The 27,112-nt window shown below is 40.6% G+C and overlaps 1 protein-coding gene across 4 annotated transcripts in view; it reads left to right on the top strand.

Annotated features, from left to right (window-relative positions):
* The window catches only part of LOC120569925 (neuropilin-2-like), a 98,311-nt gene that overhangs the window by 53,959 nt on the left and 17,240 nt on the right, over window positions 1-27,112 (top strand). For 3 of the 4 annotated variants that reach the window (XM_039818128.1, XM_039818126.1, XM_039818127.1), the window contains exons 9-15: window positions 3,440-3,615; window positions 4,349-4,522; window positions 5,921-6,065; window positions 17,789-17,863; window positions 18,944-19,108; window positions 24,329-24,597; window positions 24,903-24,999. In XM_039818128.1, coding sequence (XP_039674062.1) covers window positions 3,440-3,615; window positions 4,349-4,522; window positions 5,921-6,065; window positions 17,789-17,863; window positions 18,944-19,108; window positions 24,329-24,597; window positions 24,903-24,999 — 1,101 coding nt within the window. Of the gene's footprint in view, window positions 1-3,439; window positions 3,616-4,348; window positions 4,523-5,920; window positions 6,066-17,788; window positions 17,864-18,943; window positions 19,109-24,328; window positions 24,598-24,902; window positions 25,000-26,549; window positions 27,046-27,112 lie in introns of those variants that run through there. The other variant, XM_039818129.1, reaches the window with a different exon arrangement.

Below are 27,112 nucleotides of genomic sequence, written 5' to 3'. Positions count from 1 at the left end.
CAGAAATGTGTCCATCCATCAATCCATTCAATGCTTCTATTCATATTCTCCTCTCCTTCCTCTCATCTATTTCTCTGTCTTTCACATGCACACAACACACCCACTCTCATGTGCACTCACACTCTTGCCCTCGCTCTTTCATATACATATCCTCCCTCTCTGTCTCCCACTCACACAACACACACACACACACACACACACATACACACAGACTCAGTCCTAATAGAATAATACTAGAGTGTGATGTGTGGGTGATAACATCAGAGAGTAACAGGCTCTCAGCTTTCATCTGCAGCCCTGGCAAACAAACACGATTTCCACCAGCATAATCAGCTCAATACTATAAATAGATAAAACTTAATTAGACTGGCTGTGTTTGTGTGTTTGTCTGTCTGTGTTATAGAAATGGTAAAAGAGAGAGTTTCAATGTGTGTGTGTGTGTGTGTGTGTGTGTGTGTGTGTGTGTGTGTGTGTGTGTGTGTGTGTGTGTGTGTCCCAGCTGCACTGTATCATTATTGGGTTAGAGCCTCTCTCTGTTGCCATCGTAGTGACCATTGAGAGGGACAGATATGCTCTTATCTAGGAGGGCTATTTCAGCACCCACACAAATCGCAATCACACCTAAACAATATGATACTGCTTGTGTGTATGTGTCCCTGTGCGGTGTGTGTGTGTGTGTGTGTGTGTGTGTGTCTGTGTATGATAAAGAGACAGAGAGGGAGAAAGCAGACAAAAGAGACAGGGATGTGGCATACATCATGTATCTTTGCCTGTGTTCTTGTCTACCGATATCCTATTTTTTACCCTATTTTAACACCTGAAATTGCATTATATATCACCCTACTTTTCTCACTATACTCTCAGCAGTGAGAACCCATTCAATGCATCTTTTGGCCGTTTCTGTTTCCCCGTGTATTCCCCATCTCCGGTGCCTTGTAATGTCTGCAATCAATCACTGGCCTGAGGAAAACACTGACTTTATAAGCAAAATTGTGAAAGTTTCAGACTACTTTGCCTTTTGTTGAGAGAGATGACAGAGTGTGTCACTTTAGAGGAAAACAGAGTGACAACACTTTCAGGAAGATATGTCTATAACCTACAGAGAAACTTTATAACCAAACATACCCTCTAATAGCTATGCAGTATCTTCTCTTTTCTTTTCCCTGCACATATTGACAAACACACACCCGAACACACTGCCAGGGGGATGTGATAATGTCCTACACAGGCCTATAAAGGCAAACATAAAGCAGTCAGTCAGTGACATGTCATTAACTTAAATCACACTTTTATGTCTCTCTCTACTTTTTTCTCTACCTTCTACCTATCTCTCTTTCCTGTTTTTTTTCTCCTTCCATCTCATTCTACTTTCTCTTCTGTCCTTATATTGCCTTTGCTGACAGCTTCCATTCCCACTTTGCTCTCTCTGTCTCTCATTTTCTCCTCCCTACCCCTTCCCTTAAATCTTCCCTTTTCCCTGCTTCATTCAACTCTTTGTTCCTCCTTCCCTCCTTCTCTCCTTCTTTAATCTCATTTTATGTTAGCCCTGCAGCACATATCAATCATTTGTTTTTGGCACATCTATCATTTTTCTCACTAGGCTCATGTAGTGTGCGGGTCAAGCCATACGTGTGTGTGTGTGTGTGTGTGTGTGTGTGTGTGTGTGTGTGTGTGTGTGTGTGTGTGTCTACAAGTATCAGCTAAGTAGAGCCTTAATGTTGTACTTTACAGCTTTTGTAAGACCCTGTTATCAGGAAAAGCAGTGTGTGTGTGCACCCATGTGTGGGCTTAGCATCAGAGTGAAAGTGTGTTTCAACCTGCGTGAGAGACCTTGTCTATTTTATTGTCTATGTATATGTGTGTGTCTGTGTGTGTATGTGTGTGTGTGTGTGTGTGAGAGAGAGTGAGAGAGAGAGTGTGAGAGAGAGAAAGAGAAAGAGCTTAAGAGCTCTCATGCTGGTGTGTGATATCTAGCTATTTCTGCTACTGTGATCTCCAGAGATCATATTCTCATCCACTCCCACTGCACTCCTGTATTTAAAAAAACAAAAAAAAAGCTGGAGTGCAGCTGCTCAAATAGATAGATGCAAAAAGAAGAAACATATAATAAATACAATAATAAGAAAAATCAGAATCAGTTTTCTTGTCTTTTATAGGGCTTGAGGGAGCATGGCTTAGCTGTTGCTCTTCATTGTTGATTCATTATTTACCATAGTGAGGCGTGTTCGCAGACGTCACAGCATTAAACATTCATCTCCATGTGGACCTGAAGAATGTCACCATCAATCAACGTCACCCTTCACCGTCAATCGGCTTTCTCTCTCCTTCTTTCTTTTCTCTTTATCTTATTTACCCTCTCTATTCACTTGCTCTCTCTCCAGTCCATCCTTCTATTTGACCTTTTGTCTATCTCCTTATCTCCTCCTTACTCTTCTTCTTCACCTTTTATCCCGATTTCCTCCATTCAGTCCTCTTCCTCCCTCACACCCTCTCTACTTTTATCCCATTCATTTTTTCTATTTTCAAAACAAAATGGTCACATTGTTTTGTTCCCTTTGTTTTTAATTTTTTTTTATCATTATTCATGGCAATATTCTGATGCTTGTTAGACTTAAACACATTTGTCAGAATAATAAACAGTATCCCTTTGATCTGTAGCATGCTCTCGTTTAGTTTTTACATTTGGGATATCTCAGGCTCAAATTCCCATGAAGAATCCCCTTTGGAAGCTCGGTTAAAGTTATGCATTGTCTTTGCGGCAGCAGGAAGGAAAAACAGAAATAGTTGATGGAAAGCAGCGGAGTGCAGTGTTATAATTCAAGTCACAATCACACAAGAGTTTTGCTCCAAGATGAGATCAAACAGTGATATTAAATTATTCCTGACCTTAAATTCAAAAGAGTTTTTTGAATTGTTAGATGTTTAGCAATGCAGCCATCTCACGTAGCCAGACTAGATTCAGAGAACAGAAAATCCAATAGACTTTAAAGCATGATAATAATAGGATGTATATGCCTGATAACTTCCATCACTCCAAAGCAGCTTTTCGATTGAATAGCTACCTTCCTGGCAGCCTCTAATTTCATTTCACATTTTCTTTTCACAGACTTGATATAACATCCATCACAGTAAACAGTTGGTTAACTTTTTTGTCAATTTTATTTTTATTACTGTGTGGTAGTACACTGCAGAGACCATTACAAATATATATTTCTTGTTGGTTCATTCGACAAAGCTCCAACATCAACCCAGTATCCTTTTCCCATCAGACAACTCATAAATACAATGTTTTTTTTGGCAGCTGACTGTCAAATGTTGGATGCTGTACTGATCTTTACACTAAGAGAAAGCAGTGGAAAGGTTTCCAAACTGTGCTTAGAACTGTTTTACTATGCAGTGATTACATTCTTATTCCATTCTCTCATTGTGTCCGGTCCAGATGCGCCCTGCTCAGAGCTGCAAGGCATGTTGTCTGGGCTGCTACCCGACTCCCAGATCTCTGCGTCGTCCATGAGAGACATCCACGGCTCCATGGGGGCAGCCAGGCTGGTGGCCAGTCGGTCAGGCTGGTTCCCCAACCCGACACAGCCCATAGCTGGAGAAGAGTGGCTACAGGTACATCACCTTGTCCTTATGACTGATCTTGTTGTTGTTTTTTTACAGCACAGTATGTGTTCTACAGAACTGGTTGCTTGTTTTTCATTATAAAGGAGACTGTAGTTGGAGATGAGGGGCTACAGGTGGGGTTCATTCTACTGCATCAGAAGGTTGTTAGCTGGAGCCTCTTCGCTGGTTCTTCCTTACATATTCTTTGGGGAGAACTTCCTTTAAGTAAACTGTGTCAACAGTGTGTCATCCCCTCCAAACAAAGACAAATACACAAACCCGAAACAAACCCATCATTTGCTATAGCATCTGCAATGGCAAACACTGTTGAGCAAACAAAATCACTGAAAAAATTCATGCTGGACAAACGATGATATCGATCCCATTTGGGGAGAAAGGGCTGCTGGAATCAGTCGTACCAGAGGATAATGCAAGATGTAGGAAAGCTAAGAATAAACCATATGACAAAATCAAGGATCAGAATGCACTCAGCCAAATGCAAAGCAAGAGATTCACACAGTGGACAACATTTTGAGCCACTGACTAGCTTTCATTTCTGAACTGACACAGTTCATGAAATACGAAAAAAAAAATGCACACACAAAAAAAGATATAGGCTATAGAAAAAGTCAGTTAAAGATTCACATCACGATACAGTAGACAGGATAGAGCTGGAAAGGGGTATGATTCTGTTGTGCAGGGAGTGAGCTAACAGTGATGATTATGTTTGTCTGTGCTGCAGGTGGACCTTGGTGTGCCCAAGATGGTGCGTGGCATCATTACCCAGGGTGCAAGAGGGCTAGAGGGCAGCACCAGCGCTGAGAACAGAGCGTTTGTCAGGAAGTACAAACTGGCGCACAGCTTGACCGGCAAAGACTGGACTTACATCACTGACAGCAAGACTGGGTTCGCTAAGGTAAAGGAGGGGGGCTGTGTCTGTCTGACACATACAGTACATATGTACTCTCCTTTCTCTGATTGTCACTGTCACTTCTCCCTCATTTGATGGTTTATTTATAGCTGTCTTTCAACTCTATCCCTCTTCGCTCTCTCTCTGTCTCCCACTCTTTATTTCCCTCTCTGTCTCTCTCTGTCTCAGCCTTGTCATTTTCAGGGGGGTGCCATTTTTATTACAGCCTCAGCTCTGATAATAATTCAATTTAATCACCTCACTCCTCATTCTCGCTGCTTCTGTCTTTGCCTCTCTCTAAGTCCTCTGTGCTCTTTCTCTCTCTGCTTTTCTCTGTGTCTCATCCTCCTGTTCACTCATCCTCTATTTGTCTCTCATGGGTGTTAATTAAAAATGTCTTTCCTGCATCACCACTCAACACTGCTGGCAGTCTAACGCACTGCAAGACAGGGCACTTTAAACTCTGTTCTCCTTTCTGACTCCGTCTTAAAACGCTTTAATAGTACTACTGAGTGCCAGGCTTTTCTCCTGATGCTAAAATCCTGTTCTCTCTCATCTGCCTGCCTGTCTTTTTAAATGAGCATCCTGGGCTTTTCATCATATGTTTTTTTTTTTTTATTCTAGAAATGGGTTAGACAGAAAATACAATTCAATTAATGAAACTAATATTACAACTTTCACAGCCCACATTTTGAAGGGATTGGTCTAGTCAGTTTTCAGCTTGTAATAAATCTTGTTTTTGCCAGAGGCTGCTGCAAGCCTCCTCAAAAAACTTACTTGAAAATCAAAGGAAACACAGTCTCTGTTGTTATTTTCATGACACATGTCATACTGTGCTTGGAAACAACGCTGATTAGGAGTGTTAAATGACTTTGAGATAGACAGACTCACGATTTTGCCTTTGTTTTTTTAAATGAGACGTGAACAGTGGAGTGGTGAAATGACACATTTAACTACCTCGGCAGCGTTTACGTCTTTCTCCATTGTTCCGGGATACTCATCCTCAATGCTGTCGTTACCACAGAACAATGTATCAATGCACCCACTCTGACAGATGCCACATATATCAAACAAACATGGTGTAAAGCTTATCACTCATCATGATGTATCTTAGGCACGTCTTAGACAGCCTTGGCTTTAAGACAAACTGGACAAGCAGTGAAACACATTTTTCCCTTAAACTGCAGCAGGATCTTACTGTACAGTGACAGTCAGAGAAAAACAACTCAGATCAGCGGAGCAAGCTCCAGAACATTGCCATATTTTCACAGTGGCTGAAGTGAACTCAGGAATGTCAAAATTGGCAGGAAAACATCCTTTATATTGGACGGGAAATGTTGTAAAATGAAAATAGGAAAGCACTCTCTGATAAACATCAACATGCCTTTGCCTCCCTCCTCTTAGATTTTCGAGGGGAACGGCCACTACGATACTCCAGAGGTGCGGAGGTTCGATGAGATAGTGGCCCAGTTCATCAGAGTCTTTCCGGAAAGGTGGTCGCCTGCTGGGATCGGCATGAGGATGGAGGTCCTCGGCTGCGACCTGCCTGGTAAGAACATGCAAGATAACAGACGTACACACAACACACACTTCCAGAGAGAAATGTACACACGCAACTCTCACACTCACAGCCATTTAAACAAGTGAACTCACAGCTACAAGCTTGCAGAAATGTACATTTGTGGACAAACATTCAAATGCAAAAAGATAAATACATAGACACATTAATAATAGTGTCTTTGCCCTCCTTTGTTTATAGAACCTATACATAAAAAAATGAATTAATACAAATGATCCCCCGACTGTAAACAAGAGCAATCTTTTCCCAATCATACATATATCATCATAATTGTTATGATACTAATGCATGTACGTATACGTTACGTGATCCACGAGCATAATCACAAACAAACATTAGTGACGTAAATGTGCTGCGTAAATCACACCATTAATCTCTTTGACGTCTGCAATGAGTGTTTATTATGTGTACAGTTGGATGTGTATTTATGAGGATTTAGAATGTGTATGCTTTCTTATCTTTTATAATCTGCCATTGTGTTTACATCTGTGTCTGTACTTAGAGTATAGTATATGTATGTAATGTTTATGCTTGATTGCGTGTGTGTGTGTGTGTGTGTGTGTGTGTGTGTGTGTGTATACTTACTTACATGCATTCTGCATAGCGGTTGAAGTTAATCATCTTGCCCTATAGGAGGTATTGCAGCATGTCTGGACAGGGATTAACATGTCTAGGTCATGGGACTTTTACTAATAGTGGCCAGCTGTGTAGTTGTACTATATTGTGTTCACAGCCTATTATGTTAATAACATGTAGCTAGTGTGTAGTGAAGGATTAGGTGCAGTGCATGGTCTGCTGAATATTGGTGTTCGTGATCAATTCATGATCCACTCATGGATTTGCAGAAAAAGTTGTTCAAAAAGAGTGATGATTTGGTGTAAAGATTGATGATGGATGCAGAGCATTAGTTTATATGTTTCATTATTGAGCTTTGTAGGTACCTGTTATTATTACAATATCTTACTGGTGTATGGTGCTTGTTAGCTGTGGCAGGCAAATTATTCTCAGCTGCACAATGACGACAATAATAAAGCAGGCCATTGTACCAATCTCCCCACATTTATTGCTTAACTTGAGCAATAATATATAGCAATATATTTTTCTTACTGTAATATCCTATGTAATGAAGAAATCAGAGCCCAGATACAGTCTGAATAATGTCTCAATAATTCAAATGTTTTCTTGACCGGACCTCTATCCTTAGTTGTAAATGCCCTGTTAAAAATGCTTCTGTTACGGCCATCCTCCTCTCCTCTCCTCTCCTCTCCTCTCCTCTCCTCTCCTCTCCTCTCCTCTCCTCTCCTCTCCTCTCCTCTCCTCTCCTCTCCTCTCTTTTCTCCTTCATGTGCCATAAGATCGTAGTGCTTTAGTCAGGTTGTGACATGCGAGAGGTGAAGACAAGAACAGAAAATGACACGTACCTGTTCCCAGTGGACGTGAAGTGGGCTGTAGGCTGCAACTGATGGCCTGCTGATAGAATTCTGTATTTCTCAACTGTGTGTGTGAGTGTGTGTGTGTGTGTGTGAGAGAGAGAGAGAGAGAGAGAGACAGCCCAAAGGGAACAATATATCCTAGATGTGTCAGGACTAGCCAAGAGGTCAGTGATGATGGGGAGAGAAGGGACATGACCATGACTACATTACTGTAAAAAAATAAGATTCAGGCATAACATAGATATAATGTCAATCAAAAGTGATTTAAATCAACACTTCACCTCAGGGAAGGCTTTTACTTTGTACAAGTGAGTCATGTGATTGATATATCATGTAAGATTATCTAATTGCAATACATACAATAGAAAGATAAAGCACTCAGTGGAAAAACTGAACCTCTAGTGAAATAACACGTTTCTATTCATCCTTCAGTGTGAAATGATGGCTTTGTTTGATTGCAATTATAGCCCATTTCCTTCTGTCTACATCTATTTTACCCTTTGTCCAATTGAAGTTTGTGGTTTCAAACTCAGCTCTAAATTCACTCCTCCCCCAGTTAACAGCATCCGTAATGAGAGGACATACAGTAAGAGTTGGCATGTTTAAACATTTTTTTTCTGGTGAAAACTTCCCTTTTTCATTGTGCGTTTCAGGTGACTGTTAAGTGTAAAAAATGCATAAAAAACCCTCAGGGAAAAAAAAAGTAACAGTTAAACATTGACACAAAAAATTATGGCTTTGTGCCGGACTATTGAGCTTGCACATATTATATATTATGAATGGCAGCAAATTATTTCTTTTGAATGGAGATAAATGTGCCCTAAATGTCCAATCATGCTGACTCTAACCTCTAACCTGTTTTATCCTGCCCATACACATTGCTTGTTATTGCGCCTAATGACATCATGCACATCATATCTGCAGCCATCATCTCTGTGATCACAGTGCGGATCAACCTCTTGGCTATTGCAGCTTTTGTGATTGTCTGCTGGTCTGGCTGTCTAGGTCTGCATGCCAGATGTTTGCCTTCTGGATGTAATCTCTGCATGATAACAGTTCATTCCCACTTTACACCGCAGCAACTGCTCCTGCTGCCATCCCTAAATACCACAGACAATCACACACTAAGATAATTCTACATCTTAGTGGCTTAGAGCAAGTTGATTACGTGAAATTTCACTTTGTCTGGTTTTGAATTGTCTCCACGCTAAGTGACGTTAGGGTAATAACACTGAAAAACACATGATCTCACCCGTCATGCAATCACGATCATTTTGCTCGTGCTATAAATGAAAACAATAAAACAGAAAAACACATCTGACTGAAGACAAAGACTTTGTTTTTCTTCTCGATAAAATATTCAACAGAGAGCATCAGCTTCAGTCGACTGAACACAGCTGTTTACACATAAGTCGCAAGTGCACAAAAATGCACACACGTTCAACTGCCCTCTCCTATATTTTCAGACACACACACACACACACACACACATACACACATGGCTACAAAAGGCCTAACAGCACCTTTCCATCTCCGTTCTATGAGTAGAAATCCTACGTATGAGATTGTCTTCCATCCATTTCTCTAAACAGGCAGCATTCAAAATGATTCAAGCACTGTTTTTCTTTTCTTTTCACTAAGCATGATATCCTTGAGATTTCCCCATCACCCTTTCTCCCTTTAGAAACTAGAATTGTAGGAGTTCCCCTTTTCCCCCCAAAAGCTGCAGCGTATACAATCCAGCCACAACCCCACCTGTCTCAGCGCTACTCAGGAAGTAAAGCAGTGAATTAATGAATTGATGAATAAATAAAAGGAGACTTCAGAAGTGTAAGGCAATCACATGTTCGCTGACACACTCACAGACACACACAGGCCAGCCTGCAGTGGATGCAGCACACAGAATGGCCTTTTCATTATTCAGTAGTTGGTTTCAGACCTCCTTTCCCTGACATAAATTACAAACCTGGACCTGATTAAAATGTTTAACATCCTATAATTTATACCCATATTTAGCATTCCAAATTGCCAATCTACTGCCATACACCATTTACTGAAAATAAGAACACAAGCATCCTTGCCCTCTCATTCACAGTTTCCAAAAGTATTGTGCACTGTATGTGTGTAGGCAGCATGTTGTTTTGCTTAACTCACTAGCTTATTCATTGTTCAAAAGTAGAGACAAAGTCATTCTGATAGTCAATCATGAACCTCATATCCTCTAAACAACAGCTTTAACAAACATACAAAGAAATGGCTTTTCCATTACTGCCCCTTGTTGTTTTTGTATTTAAAATGAAGCGAATTGACCTGTCTTCAGGGCTGTAGAACAATTTCCTCACATGGGAGAAACAATCTCAGCACCCAATTACAATGAAGAAATCCCAAATGACGGATACAGGGTTTATTTGGGGCACACAATAATGTAGTTTAGCATCTCATTATATTGCGGCAAAACACAGCCTGAGTATTATTGCAGGACTCATTCTGATCATGCACGCTAGCTGTGGAGGAAACGTGTAATTTAGGTCTTGTAAATATTGAATGTGAATTGAGAGCTGCCAAGCTGCCGGTTTTGTTCATGTTTTAAATGACTGACCTATCAGAACATCTGCTATGCTCTCATCTCTTTCACTCCCCACCTAGTTGTTGTAGTTGTTGGCAGGCAGGCAGGCAGGCAGGCACATATGTACACAAACACACAACACACACACACACACACACACACAAAAAAAAAAAAAAAAAAAAAAAAAAAAAAAAAAAAAAAAAAAAAAAAAAAAAAAAAAAAAAAAAAAAAAAAAAAAAAAAAAAAAAAACTGTTTGGCATAAAGACAAAGGTTTGTTCTTAGTTGTGTAAATACATGCTTAGGTTCTCATCTCCATTGAAAACTGCAGTGTTATGGGTGGGGTACTATGGGAAATTAACAGAGAGACACTGAAAAACACAGACAGACAGAGAAAGCGGCTTTGTGTCCGGTGTCTCAGAGTGGCTTCCTTCCTCTGCTGATGGTACTGCTCTTTGGATCATGGATCCTCACTTGTCACGAAAATCCTCAACACTGCCAACCAGATTCTGACAGACATTATGCTTCTTACCTCTGTGTTCCAACAAAACCACAATAATCAGCTCACATCATTCATGGCTGATGGCTTGTGTCAGTTGCTTTTCACTAGAAGATTTGGCCTGAGAAGTTAGGCCAGTTACAGCAAAAAGGTTGGCCCGGTGACTGGCAGCGTGTCAGTTTAAATCTCCGGATGACATGGGGAAATACCTAAAAAAACCAGACAGCCGTCAGTTCTCGAAAAGACATGGTTGTATGTGACAAATCCCAGTGCAAAGGTAGATTTTTATGAATGTAAAACGGTATGTTGTTGGAAAAGCATACTGCGATCAGCAATGTGGGACCTGGAAAACACACACACACACACACACACACACACTGTGTGTGTGTGTTTTCCAGGTCCAACATTGCTGATCGCTTTCACATGTGAGTCATTGCTCCAGTCCAAATACTTTCATGTTATTGGTGGAATGTGTCCTTACTTACACCCTCTTTCCTCTGCTCTTCCTTCTCCTGTCTTGTCTCAGAGATTACAGCAGTGTGATTATAAAAACACTACGTTTACCAATAATGTCAACAATCAGATTGCAAAATAAGTATTGAATACATTCATAATTTTATGAAAGAGGTATTCTGTAAATGGAATGCATTTTATTTATGAGATTATATAGCCAAGCAACAAGTTTAACTTTTATTCAGTGTCGCAGCCAAAGTTATTCAAAATCTACTGAAAGACACCATAACAAATGGCTGGGTAGCAACAGAGTGGCTTGCTTTAATAATATATAAGATAATTTGCCTGCAGCTGATTCCATTATTTCAATTCATAAAGTTAAAGACCTGACCCTGCTCTTTTATACTGACACGTATGAACACTTTAGAAGGAATGGAAAATAATGTTAGAGAGGGAGGTAGCGTGTGCAAATGTTTGTGGCTTTTGCAGTACCCACTCCATCTCCGCCCATTTGACTCCCTCCCCATCAGAAGAATTTAATCACTCATGTCTCCTGCCAAGGCTCCTGTAACAACCCCACCACCACCACCACATACACACACACGCACGCACGCACACACACACACACACACAACACACACACACACACACACACACACACACACACACTCCATTTCTTCTACGTCTTAACCTTCCCTTCTCCCTTGACCTCATTACCCTTATGGATTTGTTTCCCTCTCTTGCTCTCGCTCTTCTCACATTGTTTCTACAGACCCTCTTTTTTTTCTTATCCCTCACCTGTCACAGCCTTTCACATTCAAGGCAAACAAACCTGTTGCCAGTGCTATCTATACTTCATAGGTTTTGAAAGCTAAAATTCTCCCACAAACAGTAAATGTTTAATGACTCCAGAGCCGAGCTGAACCACAGCTCAAATATTGTACAATTTCCAAACACATGGTGTAAAAATGGAGACACTTAGTTCCTGAAGGGATAACTGTTTGGAGTTTTTACAGGACTCAATCAGTATGATGAGGCCAACCACTGGGGCACTTGAGTGATGAGGGAATTACTTGCCCACCACAGCAGAAGGGTTCAATGCTTGGCAGCACTGCCTTTGACTTGGTCGTACGTTTCAGCAAACATAATAGGCCACACAAACAGAGATGTTCCAGTGTACAGTGCCTGAAAGTCAAGCACACACCTAAAGGAGTTATTTCAAACCATATACAATCATGCCCTGTTCACTTCAGGAGGACAGTTACGTTTATCAATTCCAACTCTTCCTTCTTGAGACATCACACATGGAAAAACTCAGGATTGGGCACTGGTTCATTGTGGCTGCATGTGTGTTTATATGTGTCTGAGTGCAAAAATGCTTGTGTTTTTCCAATATAAATATTTAGGTTTGGCTCGCCACCTCTTTGCAGTATTTCCCAGATATGCCTGCCTCCTTTTCTCTATTTCCTTATTTATGTATCTATCCATCAACTGTAGGGTGTTAGGCCTAATTTCCACTACATGGTACAGCTCAGCTCGGCTCGGCTCAACTCGACTCTATCCTACTTTTGGTACCAGGTAGTTTTCTCGATTTCCTTTTCCACTGCAGATAGTATTTTGGGCATTTAGCAGATAGATTCTTATCTGATCGTCATAGCGACGCAACGAGAAACTGCCGTGCCATCATCTTCAACGGGACACAAACAAAAACAGCGTTCTCACGCTGGATCCTTTCATTGGCAACTAAACAGAGGAACATCTGCTCTTTGTCATTTGACCACAGTGTGGTTTTGCAGTCTGACTTTTTTTTTTTTTTTTTTTTAAATCTAGGTCGACTGAATTAAAAAGAATTGTGGTCGATATTGATGGTAGCTTGACTATTTAGAAATGGTGAGTTTGTGCACAATGTTTCTTGCCAAGTGACAATTCTGGTGACGATTCTCTCTGACCAATCAGTGGGCTGCAGTGTTTTAACTCCACCTTCTAGTATTGACTTAGCTCGCTTGGAACCTCCAAAGTACCAGGTACTATCCAAACTACTAGTCAATAGAAAACCAAAAAAGAACGCTTTCAAGCGAGTTGAGTCGAGCCGTGCAGTACCATGCGGTGGAAATGCGGCAATAGATCCATTGTTGTTTCCTCCTCTTAAACTTTGGGGGAGAGTCCACCAGTTAAAATTCAAAACACAGAATAAGAGCCCGCGATCTTTTTCAAGTCGAGCCTTTTACTGTAATACCCAGACTAGCAGTAGACAATAACTGCTAAATCTAAACTAAATCTGCTATCAATATTTTCTTGAAAGCGAGATGATACATCTGAAGTTCATCCTGAAACAATAGATTTGATTTGATTTGATTTGACAGAGAAACACATGTAAATGTTTCATCCATGACCCAAAATTGTCATACAGTCTGTCAATCTACCTGAAATTTATTATTGCCAAAAAGTACTGATTGGGCTTTGGAAAGTGTTTAAACCATATCCTTGTTAATATATTACCGCTTGGTGATCTAGAAAGCTTTCTTTCTTTTCTCCAGAGCAGTTAATGACATACTTAGCCTAATGGCTTTTGCTGCACTTAAACTAATTTCCTTTGTAGCTGACTACTGTTCACTGATGTAGTTAGCCATTCATTGCCAGCAGCTTATTTTTATCATCTTTTATCATCAGTTGTTGTCGTACTTAGCTTCACACTTAAGGCTACAATTGCAGTCACATACCTTGTGGTGCTTTGTTGCACAATGGACTAATGAGCAATTCAGTCTGTAGTTTCCTGACATAAAGAGCTCCTTTGCATCTAGTGTCTCAACTATGTAGCACATGGCTCTGCTTTTTAGCCACACTTTAGGCTCTATTATTGGTGGCTTTTTAACTGCAGTCATCTGCTTGTTCTTATGCCACATTTGACTGGGTTACAGAAATTCTCCTTTCCCATCTACCAGGCATTAAAACTTGTGGTCCAGTGCAGCACTTGCTATAAAACCTGTTATTATTGGTAGCTTGCTGTACAATGGGCTAATTAGGCATTTGGTCTCGAAAGAGTTTCCCACTCTAAAAAACTTATTTTCCCACCCACTCATCTACAAAAGAGGGAGCCATAATTAGTCCGGCACTTTAAGCTACATATAAATCAAACCTGCACTTTTGGTTTTTAAGTACTGTTGTATGATTTGCCATTCAGATCACTGGCAATGATTTTCATCCAAAAACATTTATGTTTTCCACCATCAAGTCTCATTTGATGCCATGCTTTAACATTTACCAGACCCATTCTTGTTAGTGCCATAACTCATATTTCACCTACTAGTCTCTAAGTTTCCTTTTACTAAGAACCTTTTACTAAGAACTCATTTTCTACTCCATATATGCACTTTTAGCATATAAACATGTAGTTTTGATTGTTTCTGAGTCTGCCATTCATTCAGTCAATCACAGTCATTAGGTAAAGGAAACCCCTATCCACAACCATATGCACCATGTCACCAATTATTTAAGTAGTGACGACGTTCTCTCTTCCTCAAACATGCACACACGCACGCACATACACATACACACACACACACACACACACACACATATTGTGTCAGTAGTCATTATTTAGGCTGACAGAGGTAGATTTATATCCAGTGCTCTTTTCATAATTGAACAGTTTTCGTCTCTCTTTTTCCGCCTTGCCCTGCTCAGTCAGCAGCTTTACAATGAGCCCTTGGGCCTATGACAGTGTGTGTGGTTATTTGTGTGTGGTTAACCGAAGCGAATACCTTCTGTTTCTCAGTTTGAGAGAAATAGATGGAGAGTCATGGCAAGTTGCTGTAACTCAGCGGTGTGCATGATGACCCATCTTCAGAATACAGATTGGTGTTTCTTTTGCATTCCTGTTTGAATTCTTATTTTTTTTTAAACATGACTGACTGTGTCATCATTCTTACTTTTCCCACACAAATGACTAAACACATTTGTCAGTGAAACAGATAAAAGAAAACTGACCTGCAAAAAGACAGTAGAAAATGTAAAAGTTGAAAAGTGTATTGCATATTATTAACTACAGTAACACATTTAAAATAAGTTGCATTATAAAGTAATTTATTCACATTAGTTTGCTGACCTTTACAGTAGCTACAGAAAGGGACCTGATGGATAGAAATAAGACCGGGGAAGGAAGATGATGAAGAGGATGAGGAAAGGGAGAAATAACTGGAACAAAATTAGATTAGACGGGTGGAGAGAGATGGAGTTAGAAATGGAGCTGTGAGTGGTCACTAATTAGGAAAATGCTGGTGAGAGGTTAAAAGCGTTATGTTTCCTTCTCCATGTCGCTCTCTCTCTCTCTCTCTCTCTCTCTCTCTCTCTCTCTCTCTCTCTCTCTCTCTCTATGTGTCTCTGTCCCTCTTTCTCTCCCTCTCTGATCGCCATTCCTCTCTCTCTTCCTTCCATATGGGGGGCTAATTACAGTGGTAAAGGGCACCAAATTAAAACAGCTTAATGTCAGCAGCTGGGAGCTGCTTATCCAATGCTGATATCTAATTCTGTGTATGAACGTGTATGTGTGTGTGTGTGTGTGTGTGTGTGTGTGTGTGTGTGTGTGTGTGTGTGCTATGTGTGTTTTGGGACAGCAGTATATGGCCACTCTGTTTGGGCTTACATAATAATCCTGCATACTTTGACTGTGAGCAGACTGTGTTAACAAGTCAATAAAGTTATGCACATACATAATGCACATTAGAGCTGCAGTGAACTCAAAGCTATTAGCAAAGGCTAGCAAAGGTTAAAAGTTCACACTAAACAAGACACACACTCACGTATGCATACAGATCACCAAGTGACCCATGGAAACATCTAGAACAACCAAACAAGCTGTAAATCAACACTAGTTTCAGATTTACGGACCTGGTGGTTAGAACCAACATAAAATAACACCAGACAGAAGGAAAAGCACAGAGAGAAGCGCTCAGAGGTTGAGAGGAGAGCGAGAGGAAATCGTAGGAAAAGAGCAAAAGAAAGAGACGCAATCTTAACAAAGAGAGAGAAAGCTCTGCGGGCAGACAAAAGCTAAGGACGAGTGGAAATCAAAATATGCCTCAGGGAGAGATGACAGAAAGAGAGCGAGAGAAAGAGTTATGAGGAAGAAAATTGCGGTTGTGCTAAAACAGAAACAACACTAGATAGGGTTACACTTCTATGCCGGAGAGGCCAAGAAAAAGAGAAATTGACATTGTGTGTGTGTGTGTGTGTGTGTCTATCTGTCTGTCTGTCTGTCTGTCTGTGTGTGTGTGTGTGTGTGTGTGTGCGTGTCTGTCTGTGTGTGTGTGTGTGAGAGAGCATTTGTGTGTATCTGTGTAGAAAGAGCTTTCTGTGGTGTTGATGGTGGTTTTGCATGAAACTGGTCACAGAGAGAAGAGATAAAGAGGGAGGGGATTTGGAGAGCTGAATGACAGATGTAGGGAGGAAAGAAACATGAGAGACAGACCATGACATGAATGGCAGAAAATAAAAGAGAGAAAGAAGTAAGTTCTAAAAGTAATTTGACTAGAGGTTTGTGGCGTCAGCCTTGTGCCATGCAAGCCAGACAATCTTCTGTTCCCTTACGTCAACATATAGACTTACACCAGTGTGTGTGTGTGTGTGTGTGTGCGAGAGGGTGCTGGTAAAGCATTAAGGGCCATTTAAGGAATCTTAACCAACAGTAGAAAACTGCTTATTAAGACCAGAAAGTCTTGGGATTTCACTGCCATACCCCACAGCTGACGTATGTGTGTGTGTGTGTGTGTGTGTGTGTGTGTGTGTGTGTGTGTGTGTGTGTGTGTGTGTGTGTGTGTGCGTCCGTGTGTGAGGGTGCTTCTGTTTGATCAATCATACACTGGTCGCATGCTGCTGTGCACCAAGGTCAGTTTGAGTGCAGCATCTATCATAGCGGTGTGTGTGTGTGTGTGTGTGTGTGTGTGTGTGCGTGTGTGTTTGTGTGTGTGTGTGCGCCAACCTGCAGTAGGTAAAATGAGCGGTGTGGCACAGTCCTCAGCTGAGTGCCAGCTCAGTGTGTCAGCTCACTCTGTCACTGCCGGGATCATGACAAACTTCAGCTTTAATACACAGTCCTGGAAAACGTCTGCGAAGTGTGTACAAACATCATTAGTTACCATATAATATCTTAATTTGTCTTTGCTCAAACATCGCTGGTGCACTGTGAGGTGAAGCAGTAGTAGAGCAAATATTAATATTTAAAAGCTTAGATTTGGTTATTGTAAGTCCAGTAGTGTCTCTACTTTTTAGAGAGTGAATATGTTGTAAGATAAACATAATTAAAGCAAATTAACTCACTCCAATGCTTGCATTACACATAGAGTAAAGTGTGATGTAATATATGTGTTACTGCTCATTAGTATGCTTACGTGGTAGCTGAATATGATTGTTTAGAGTTGCTTGGTGGGTTTAGCAGCATGCTGCCGGTGATTAACATGCTAATAAGCGTGACATGTTGTTTATGGTTGTTGTTAGCTAGGTTGATGTTAGCTGATGATAATAGCTGGTGGTGTTATAGACAAAAGTGATTATAACTTGTTATGGAGGACCACTGCAGGGCGGAATGATAGGGCAAAACATATACCGTATACTGGGCTTCCATAGGAAAAGTCACCCAACTTTTTTTGCACATTTGTGTATTTAATTTTGCTGCTATGTCATCCAATTTCATTCTGTTGTATTCTATTCTAAGAAACTAATCCTTTAGTGTTTTTTTCCTGTTGACAGAAACCACCACTGTACCTGACACTGTGACCCCCACCCTGCCCAGAGTTGAACAGACCACTGCTGCAATGAGGCCAGGTAAACACACGCACCCACACTTTTAATCCAAGTACTCTTGCATCGCCACACTCACTCATCATGCAGATTTCATGCAAGCACACATTTTGTCTCTGTCTCTCGTCACACACACACACACACACACACACACACACACACACACACACACACACACACACACACACACACACACACACACACACACACACACACACACACTCTTAAGGTCAAACCTGTGATGTCATCCTGCACCACAGGGCCCCTGGGCTTTGAAATCTGTTAGATTCAAGAGTCCCACAGGAAGCTCTGTTTGAGTGAAAATAAGCTCTCACAGCCAGGGTCTCTCATCTTCATTCACACACACACACACGCGCACACACACACACACACACTGAGACTAGGATTTTACAGCTATAGGTTAGCGATTGTCAGGGAAGTAGCCTTACTGGGGTAAAGGTATAGTGAAACAGTTTAAAATGGTCCCTGTTTATATGTTTAGTTGCTACATAACTGAATAACATTGAATTAAACAGAATACAGCATCATTAATACCAAGTGCATTTTATAATGCTCTACTTTCTCTATTCTATATTGTCATGTAATTCTTTCTAATTTTCCACGATTTCTTATTTATGCTTTTTTTCGCCTCTCATGTCTTTCCTTTTGATTTCTATCCACACCCACTGTACTGTACTACTTTCTCTCTGTCCGTTTTCTGTCTGTGTTCACTTTCTTTTATCCTCTCCACTGATTCATCTGTCTAGCCCATTCTCTCTTTCCACATAATATCTCTTTTATTTGTATTCAGCATGATTCATTGAGATGTCATATTTCATGAGCACTATTGCCAAAACATCTAAACACAATGGGAATCTTAATAAAGAGGAACCAGCCAATATAGCATTAAGTCACATTAAAGTGAAAAAAAACCCGAAGAAAATAAAGTTTGAATTTGATATGGTGCTAAAAGCAAAAAAAAGGTGATTATTAATAATCAGTTATATTATTTTATGATATAAGTTTATTATTACTATATCATATGCCATATTTAAAAGTCTTTATTCACAATCTGTGTCTGTGTGTCTCTTTTACGCCCCACAGCCACCACTCCGTCCCTGTCGGCTGTGTGTGACTTTGAGCAGAGCTTGTGCGGCTGGTCGGCTGATCCCCAGTCAGGTGTGAGCTGGTCCCTGCACACAGCCAGCAGCACTGCCACTGGACACGGCACACACGGAACGAGGCAGGATCTGGCGCTGGGATCAGACAGTGAGTACCGATTTGTTGGCGATCACATTGGTATTACGTTTTATAACGAGACCTTTTCTAAGTAATATGAAATCGTAATAATTGAGAAATTGTTGTTGTTTGTTCTTTTTACACTGTATTACAAGAGTTTCAGGTCTGTCAATCCCTAAATTATGTGTCATCATTAACACAAGTGGAGCATGGGAGAGAAACATGTTTTTCTGTGTTGAAACAATAACACATTATTTGAATCACTTCCTCTGCTGTTTCAGCAATTACATCCAAATAGCATTACCAAAAAGACACGTACTGTACATGTTTATGTTGTGGAAAGCCAGCTTACTGTAACAACAAGCATGTAAAGGGACAATCCACCGATTTTCCACATGAAGCCTTGTGAGACTTTAGAAACTAAATACACAACATAACAGCGCAAAATGGTTTGGCAGTAAAACAACAAAATGTATTGGCAAATATCAATGAAAACACTCATTTATGCTGCAGCAACTTAGAAAGGCTTACACCAAATTCCTGTAAGTCTGATACATACTAATATTAATTCATAATATTATGTTTTTGTACAAAGAACCTAGTAATTCATCCAAAGAAACCTGGCTTAAATTTTTCTTATACTATGTTGATTCTTGAATAGGAATACTTATATAATATAAGTACTTACTTAAGTATGGAATTATTCTGATCTTTGATCGGATACATTTATCTGATTGATCATCATCAAGCTTTCTGACTCACACTGTACAACTTCCCATCCAAACTCTTACTCTAACCTGCCACCAGTACTTTTGATCGTTTTAAAAACTCCACAGGGTGAGAACCCATGAGAACATTTTTGTCAAATTAAATATTCAAACTTGGTGAAAACGCTTATTCAATTCTTATCTTTCTGGGTATTCTTTATTTCAAGACATTTCTTATTTTATAAAGACCGAAAGGAAGCATCGTCAAGTTGGGATGTTTGAAGACTTTTATAGCTAATTAAGGGCAAAGTGGTTGTCCTGTGGTGGAATATTACAGATCCCAGCTCTGGGAGGAACCACTGACAGCAACTATGATGCAAGGATTTCACTCTGATGTGCTAAAAGTGTATACGACCACTTAATTGGAGTTTCGTTAAAAAGAAAATTAAGGTTTAACACTCTCACTTTCCCTAACCTAGTTTGTTACTTTGTTATCCATTTTCTCTGTTCTTTTCTACTTTCAGCCTCCCTTTTAATCCACAACTTTCTTTCTCTTTTCTTGGACCCCACATTTTCTTCATGTTCACTTTATCTCTGTATAGTAGATAGCATCTCTCGCTATCTACTGTCATTACCTCACTTCAGCCTCTTACTTTGCACTTTCTCTGTCTACTTTTTCTTTATTTTATCCTACATTTTGTCCGCATATTTCCGCTCTCAGACCCTGTCATTTAATTTCTTCTTGTTACCCTTACCATGCTTTTTTCATTCCATTCTTCCTCTATAAGTCATCCATCTCTTTTTCAGCTCTAACTCATACTACAGGATATGATTTCTGTATTTTCAAGTCCCTTTCCACTTCCATCCCTCTCACTCCATCACTGTGATCACCCCTTCTTCTCCTCGCTGACCTCTCTCCTATTTCCCCAAGTGGTACTTGCCTTTTTCAACATCTGTCCATCTTTTATAAGACAGCAGGAGGATAACCAAGACTGTTATATCCATCATACACATTGACTGACTCACTTACCTCTCCACGTCTCTCTCTCTCTCTCTCTCTCTCTCTCTCTCTCTCTCTCTCTCTCACACACACACACACACACACACACACACACACACACACACACACACACACACACACACACACACACACACACACATACTGTACTTACACCCATAAGGCACACACACATTGCCCAAAGCGGTCTGATAAGTCAGATGATGGCTTTGACAGAAGTGCTGCCTTAGCTCTTCAGCTCCCCTCTGGCACTACACACACACACACACACACACACACACACACACACACACACACACTTACACAAACCACTCAAGGTAGGACTGCCTGCGTATTAAACACTCAAGGTGTGTGGTTTTTTTTCCCACACACACACACACACGCACACACACAAACGACCTTTCCATTCACCAAGGTTTTCTCCGTATCTGTTGAAGCCATCCAGTTTCTGGTTGACTGAGCAGCTCCTTTATAAACAGACAGGGCCGTGACATAAGGCAAGGCTCTACGTTGCTGGCTCTACATCGTCTGTGCGTGTGTAATTGACATAGCGTCCCAGTCTCTGTGTTAGACAGCAACATGACATTAAGTCTTGTTCTACAGCAACATTAGCGCGGCACCCTGTCTGGAAGCTGTCTCGATATGCAAATCAAATTCCCAATCCCTGACATTAAAAGCCCTTTTAGGGTTTTAAAAGAGAAAATCCGACCCGAACAGAGCTTATAAGTTATTCTTTTGATCTCAAATAGGGCAACACTGCAAATCTATACCCTGTGGAGATTTTCAGCAAAAGAAACCCCTCACCCTATAAGTTGTTGGAAACAGTTAAGTTATTGATAAGGAGAGGAAATGAGAATAAGGCAGTGTTGAAAAAAGGTAAAAAATTATATCATAATCACTTTCTAACTCCTGATGATATCACTTTGAGTTCATGTGATTGATGTAACCCAAAAGGTGTCACTGAGATCCATAATATTAACCAACAGCTTATTTTTCTATGATCTTACCTTGCCACCCTGAACCCAAAGTTTTCAAAGATGTTTGCTGACATAACGGTATAATTCAATATAATGATCCAAAAGGGAATATTTGATTACGTGAACTATACTAAAGTATACTAAAGCTATACATCTATAGAATTTGCAGTAGTTGTTTCATATGCTGACCGTAGGAACTGTACAGGAAGAAATCTCTTACATAAGCAATCTGCATGTAATTATGCATGATCATTTGGTAACTACTGTGATGTGTATGTGCGTGAGTGCAGGTAATGTTACTACTTGACCCAACAGTAGTCCAGAGTCTGAAGGTGTATTGATCAGTTTGGATGAAGGAGTACAAGAGTGAAATACTTTTTACCAGCAATTAGCAACCTGTCCTAACTATGTTTTTTTTATTTTTTTTAATCAACACAGTAAACCTTTGTAATCTACATATCTGAAAAAGTCACAAAATGTTCATAATGCAAAACATTATCTTACAACATAGTTTTATTTGTTTCCCACTCACAGCAACTTAAGCATGATTTGTGTGTTTTAGTGTTCTAGTAGCCTATTCCACAAATTCCACATAAGTGTACTTATTGTGGCAATAAATCCTTTCCTGATTCTAAAACTATAGTACATGCACATGCAGGACTCATGATTCAATCTCCAGCCTTTGGATGTCAAAGTCTCGTGAAGTGAAGAAATTAATCCAGGCAGCAATTATGTTCAGCAGACAGGGTTGATCCTTAGCATTGAGGCAGGATGCATTTTCAAAATGTTATTGAAATGAATGCAGCATGACCATGAATGCAGCTCAGTTCTAGTAGACCATTGAAACTACTGGAAGCTATTTGCTTTTTTTTGTGGTGTCATGTTAGGAATCAAAAATAGTAGTTCACAAATAGTTCACTGTGTACTCCTTCTGCACTACTTCTTTGCCCATGCTCACCTTTGCCGTTCAGCCCTGTGTAGGAGTGAATGTACATACAGTACACATAGTATATCTCTACACTTAAACTCGCACACTGCACATACCTATATAAATGCTAAACAATGAACTCATACTCACACACATGGCTCTGACTGACAGATGAACTCACACACGCACATGCAGGTTCAAAACCTAAACAAAAATACCCACAAATGAAATATGCAAACAGACGCCAACACACACACACACACACACACACACACACACACGCAGACACACATTTCCCTCCCTCCCTCAGAGCCAATTCTACATCGCTGCCTATCTCTCCCATGGAGAGTTGTTAATTAATTCCCTCCCTTTGTACGTTCACCAAGATCAAACGAGGAGAAACAGAAAAACACTGCAACTTTCTCTAACTGTACTTAATGAGCAACGGTAATTGAGGTCCCCTTTTTCATTGCCTCCAAGTGAAGAAACAGAGTTACCTCAACCCAAATCCATTATTCATTAAGTGTGATGTGCTGCAAAATCTGCCGAGGGAGGGAAGGAGAAAAGAGTTGAAGGTAGGTAGGTAGGAAGACAGATAGATTTCTTTGTTTCCTCTCTCATCTTTCTTTTCTCTCTCTCACCCCTTATGAGGTGTCACACACAGCGTCTACTGTATGTGTCGATAAAAAGACTATTTGCAGCTCCAGCAAAGCTTTTACTCTGCGGCCATAATAGACAAACTAGACAAACAACCAAACACAGCAGCAAGCTAATGATTATGGTCCTGTTTGGGTTGGGAATCACTGAAGCACTGTCTCTCTCGCTCTCTCTCTCTATCTCTCTCTCTCTCTCTCACTCACTCACCTCTTTCTTCTCTTTACCATCATGCTTTCTGCTCATCAATTATTTGCGCTGAAAGGAGAGAGAGGAAGTGAATTAGATGTAAAAAAACAAACAAAAAACTGATAGAGTGAGTGTGTGTGGCACACAGATACACGACAAATTCACAAGCATTGTGACTGTATTGGTATGATGGCTGTGCTGACTGAGTAGCAAAAACGGGAAGAGCAACAAAACGAGGCGTCAGCATTCAGAATGATTAGGGCTTTTCAGCCTCTGTGTGTGTGTGTGTGTGTGTGTGTGTGTGTGTGTGTGTGTGTGTGTGTGTGTGTGTGTGTGTGTGTGTGTGTGTTTGTGTGTGTGTGTGTGTGTGTGTGTGTGTGTGTGTGTCCATATCCATTAGCGGCCATGATGAAATGGCAGTCTCATTTGCGGTTTAAGCCTCATACCACAGAATTATGGTGGTAATGCCTTAAATGCTAAGCAACCACATCCCACTGCATTACTACATCATACTGTACATTGGGCCTGTTTCACCAGCAAGTAGGAATCTGCTTTGTGCAGCAGCACTGTCACAAATCATGAAATTCATTAAAATGGAATCCATTAAATGAATAAAATGCAAATAGCTTCATATTAACATCCCTATGCTAAAAGTAGTGATGATGAATCAGTTTAAAGGCCACTAATTTATCATGTTTTACAAGTCATTAATCTGAAATACCTTAGAATAACGTAGCATCTGCCACCTCTTTAAAACCATCTTTTAATTTCCTCCAGATTTCTCAGGAAACTACCTCCACCTGGATGCAGGCGCCCATACCCAGCGCAAGCGAGCCCGGCTGATGAGCCCCGAGGTGGGGCCGGAGCAAGGCCCGCTCTGTCTCCTTTTCTACTACCAGCTCCAGGGGGAGGCACAGGGGAGCCTGAGGGTCCTGCTGAGGGACAGCGACCAGGAGGAGACGCTGCTATGGGCTCTGAAAGGAGACCAGGGGCCTCACTGGAGGGAGGGTCGCACCATCCTGCCCCAAAGCCCCAATGAGTATCAGGTAGGTGTTGTTTTTAAACTGGGAACCAGTCATTTACTATCATTGATCTTTGCTGCACATAACCAGGGACAGAAACACAGTCTGCAGTTGCAAAGTGTATGATTAAGGAACACTTTGAACGCCAACATGAAAGATGAACGCTCCTGTTAAAATATTTATGTATGGTAGTTTTATGTCTATTGATGGCTGCAGCAGCTCATCTGGGGTTTATCATCCACTGTTTTCACTGATCACTTAATTGTAACTGTTCATATTTAATAAAGAAAGAGCTTATTGTGATATATCTCTCTCCCTCTATCATCTAGGTGGCATTTGAGGGCTTTTTTGAACACCCTACCAGAGGCCACATCAGAATAGATAACATCCACATGAGCAACAGCATTGAGCTGGAGCAGTGTACACGTAAGTCCCATAACCTCATTTATCAAGATGTCAGCTTTATTCTCTCAGTCAGTCTGTCTGTCTAACTAACGATCTGTCTGATTCTCTCACTACTCTACACCAGACTGCTTATTCCATGTTTTTACCTGAGACCGAGCGAGAGAAATGGGTTAAAAAGGGATAAAAACTCATAATGTTTCTTGTTTAAATACATAGCCACACACACACACACACACACACACACACACACAAATATATTAAAAAAAGGAAAGTAGGCCACAAATGGCCTTTGGGCATGGATTCCGCTTTCATTCTCTCTCTATCCCTAGCCTTGTCTTCTATTCAGTCTGGACCATCGCTTGGCCATAGAGCAAATGTGTGTGCTTGCGCATGTAGTTATTCTGTGAATAAAATGCTTGAGAGATTCTGTCTCTCTCTCTTACACACAGACACAAGCTGGTCAATGAGACTACTGTTAATAATGACTGGCTTCAATTATGGAAGCTGTGTTATTACTGTAACAGAAAAATGCAGACTTACCTGAACCCCACAGCCTCAGGATTAGGTTTTAAATGTCCTTGTTTGACAAACATCCCACCCACCCGCACGCACACACACACACACACACACACACACACACACACACACACACACACACACACACACAGTTTGCTCTCTCTGCTGTGGGAAGTAATGGGAATATTATTGTCTTTTAATGTAGCGGAGCAGCCCTTCACTCAGCAGAGCAAGACAATGATAGTTAGCCTGATGTGAGCACATATATTGGCCTACACATACACACACATGTATAATGACTACCACAGTTGTTTGTCATCAATAACCATGACACACGAAGATACACACACCCACACACTCTTGTAAACTGGCTTCCCACATTTCAAGCTGCTTCTCTTTCAACCTTATTTAATTGAGCCTGGTGTTAATACGTCTCATCTCTGTCCAACTTCTTTTTCATTTACATTTGTATCCACCACAATACAAACTGGTGAGGTCTCCATGGGATGATGGTGTGTTTTAATGAGACCTAGAGTACATTTGTGCAGATTTGTTAAATGGGAATTAAACCGATTTAACACATAAAGATCAGTTTACTAGTCATGAGTTTGTGCGCTCTGGCATTTGTAATGTTGTAACTCTTTCTGTGGGTATGAGTCTCAGATGCCAGTTTTTCCTTTTCTTTTTTTCCAAATTTTGTGAATTACACTTCTCAGCATTCCATACAGTCTTGGTAAATATTACACTGATCATCCAATAGGAGAGCAGCTATAATCACAGGTCAGAACAAGACTCTTGTTACTGAGGGCTTTACTCTGGGGTGACATGGTTACCCCTACCTCTTTCACTTTTCCAACCAATGTGTTTCCCCCATTCTGTTTTTCTTATTATACCATCACCCACTCCCTCGTGCCTTATCTTATCTTTTTTTTCTTTTACCCATCTTCTCTCAACACAGTGCTGCAACTTATTTACTTGTGCTGCCATTTTCTCTTGTTTTCCCTCTGTTTTTCTCTCTTTTTCCATCTTCTCTCTCTCTCTCGCTTTCATAATAGATGTTGTATCCTCCGGCAAATAATAAACAGCAGTACATTTCAGTTCCTCTTCCCATGACCCTTTAACTTACCTCCACCCTTCCTTCCCATTACTCTATTTCCCTTCTCTTCATCCTCCCCTGACTCTTTTCACCCCTATCTTCTATCCATCAACATCTTTTTTCCTCTCTACCCAACATGCCTTCTGCCATTAACACCTTGTGTGTCACCTGAAAAAAAGAGAGAAAGAGATAGAGAGAGCAGTCACAGGAAGTAGAGACATAGAATGACAAAGCAAAAAGAAGAGAGTAAGAGCAAGTCAAAAATGACAGACTCCCAAAGCAAGAGAGACATTCAGGGAGGACACGCTTCCTGTCTTCCAACCAACCCTGTCAGCCCACGCTTTTTGTCTTCCTCTCTTTGTCTTTTCTCCATTTTGGAAAAAATGTACTGTCATCCAGGAGGATTTATGGGCCTTTAGACTCCTATATCATCTCGGAACTTGGCAAATCTTTATTGATTTTCTCAAAAAAGGAGTAAGTCATGTCATGGAATGCTCATATTTTATCCTTATGGTTCAGCTC

Source organism: Perca fluviatilis, chromosome 12 (assembly GCF_010015445.1).
Source record: "Perca fluviatilis chromosome 12, GENO_Pfluv_1.0, whole genome shotgun sequence".
Lineage (NCBI taxonomy): Eukaryota > Metazoa > Chordata > Actinopteri > Perciformes > Percidae > Perca > Perca fluviatilis.
This window is presented reverse-complemented; position numbering and strand designations above follow the sequence as displayed.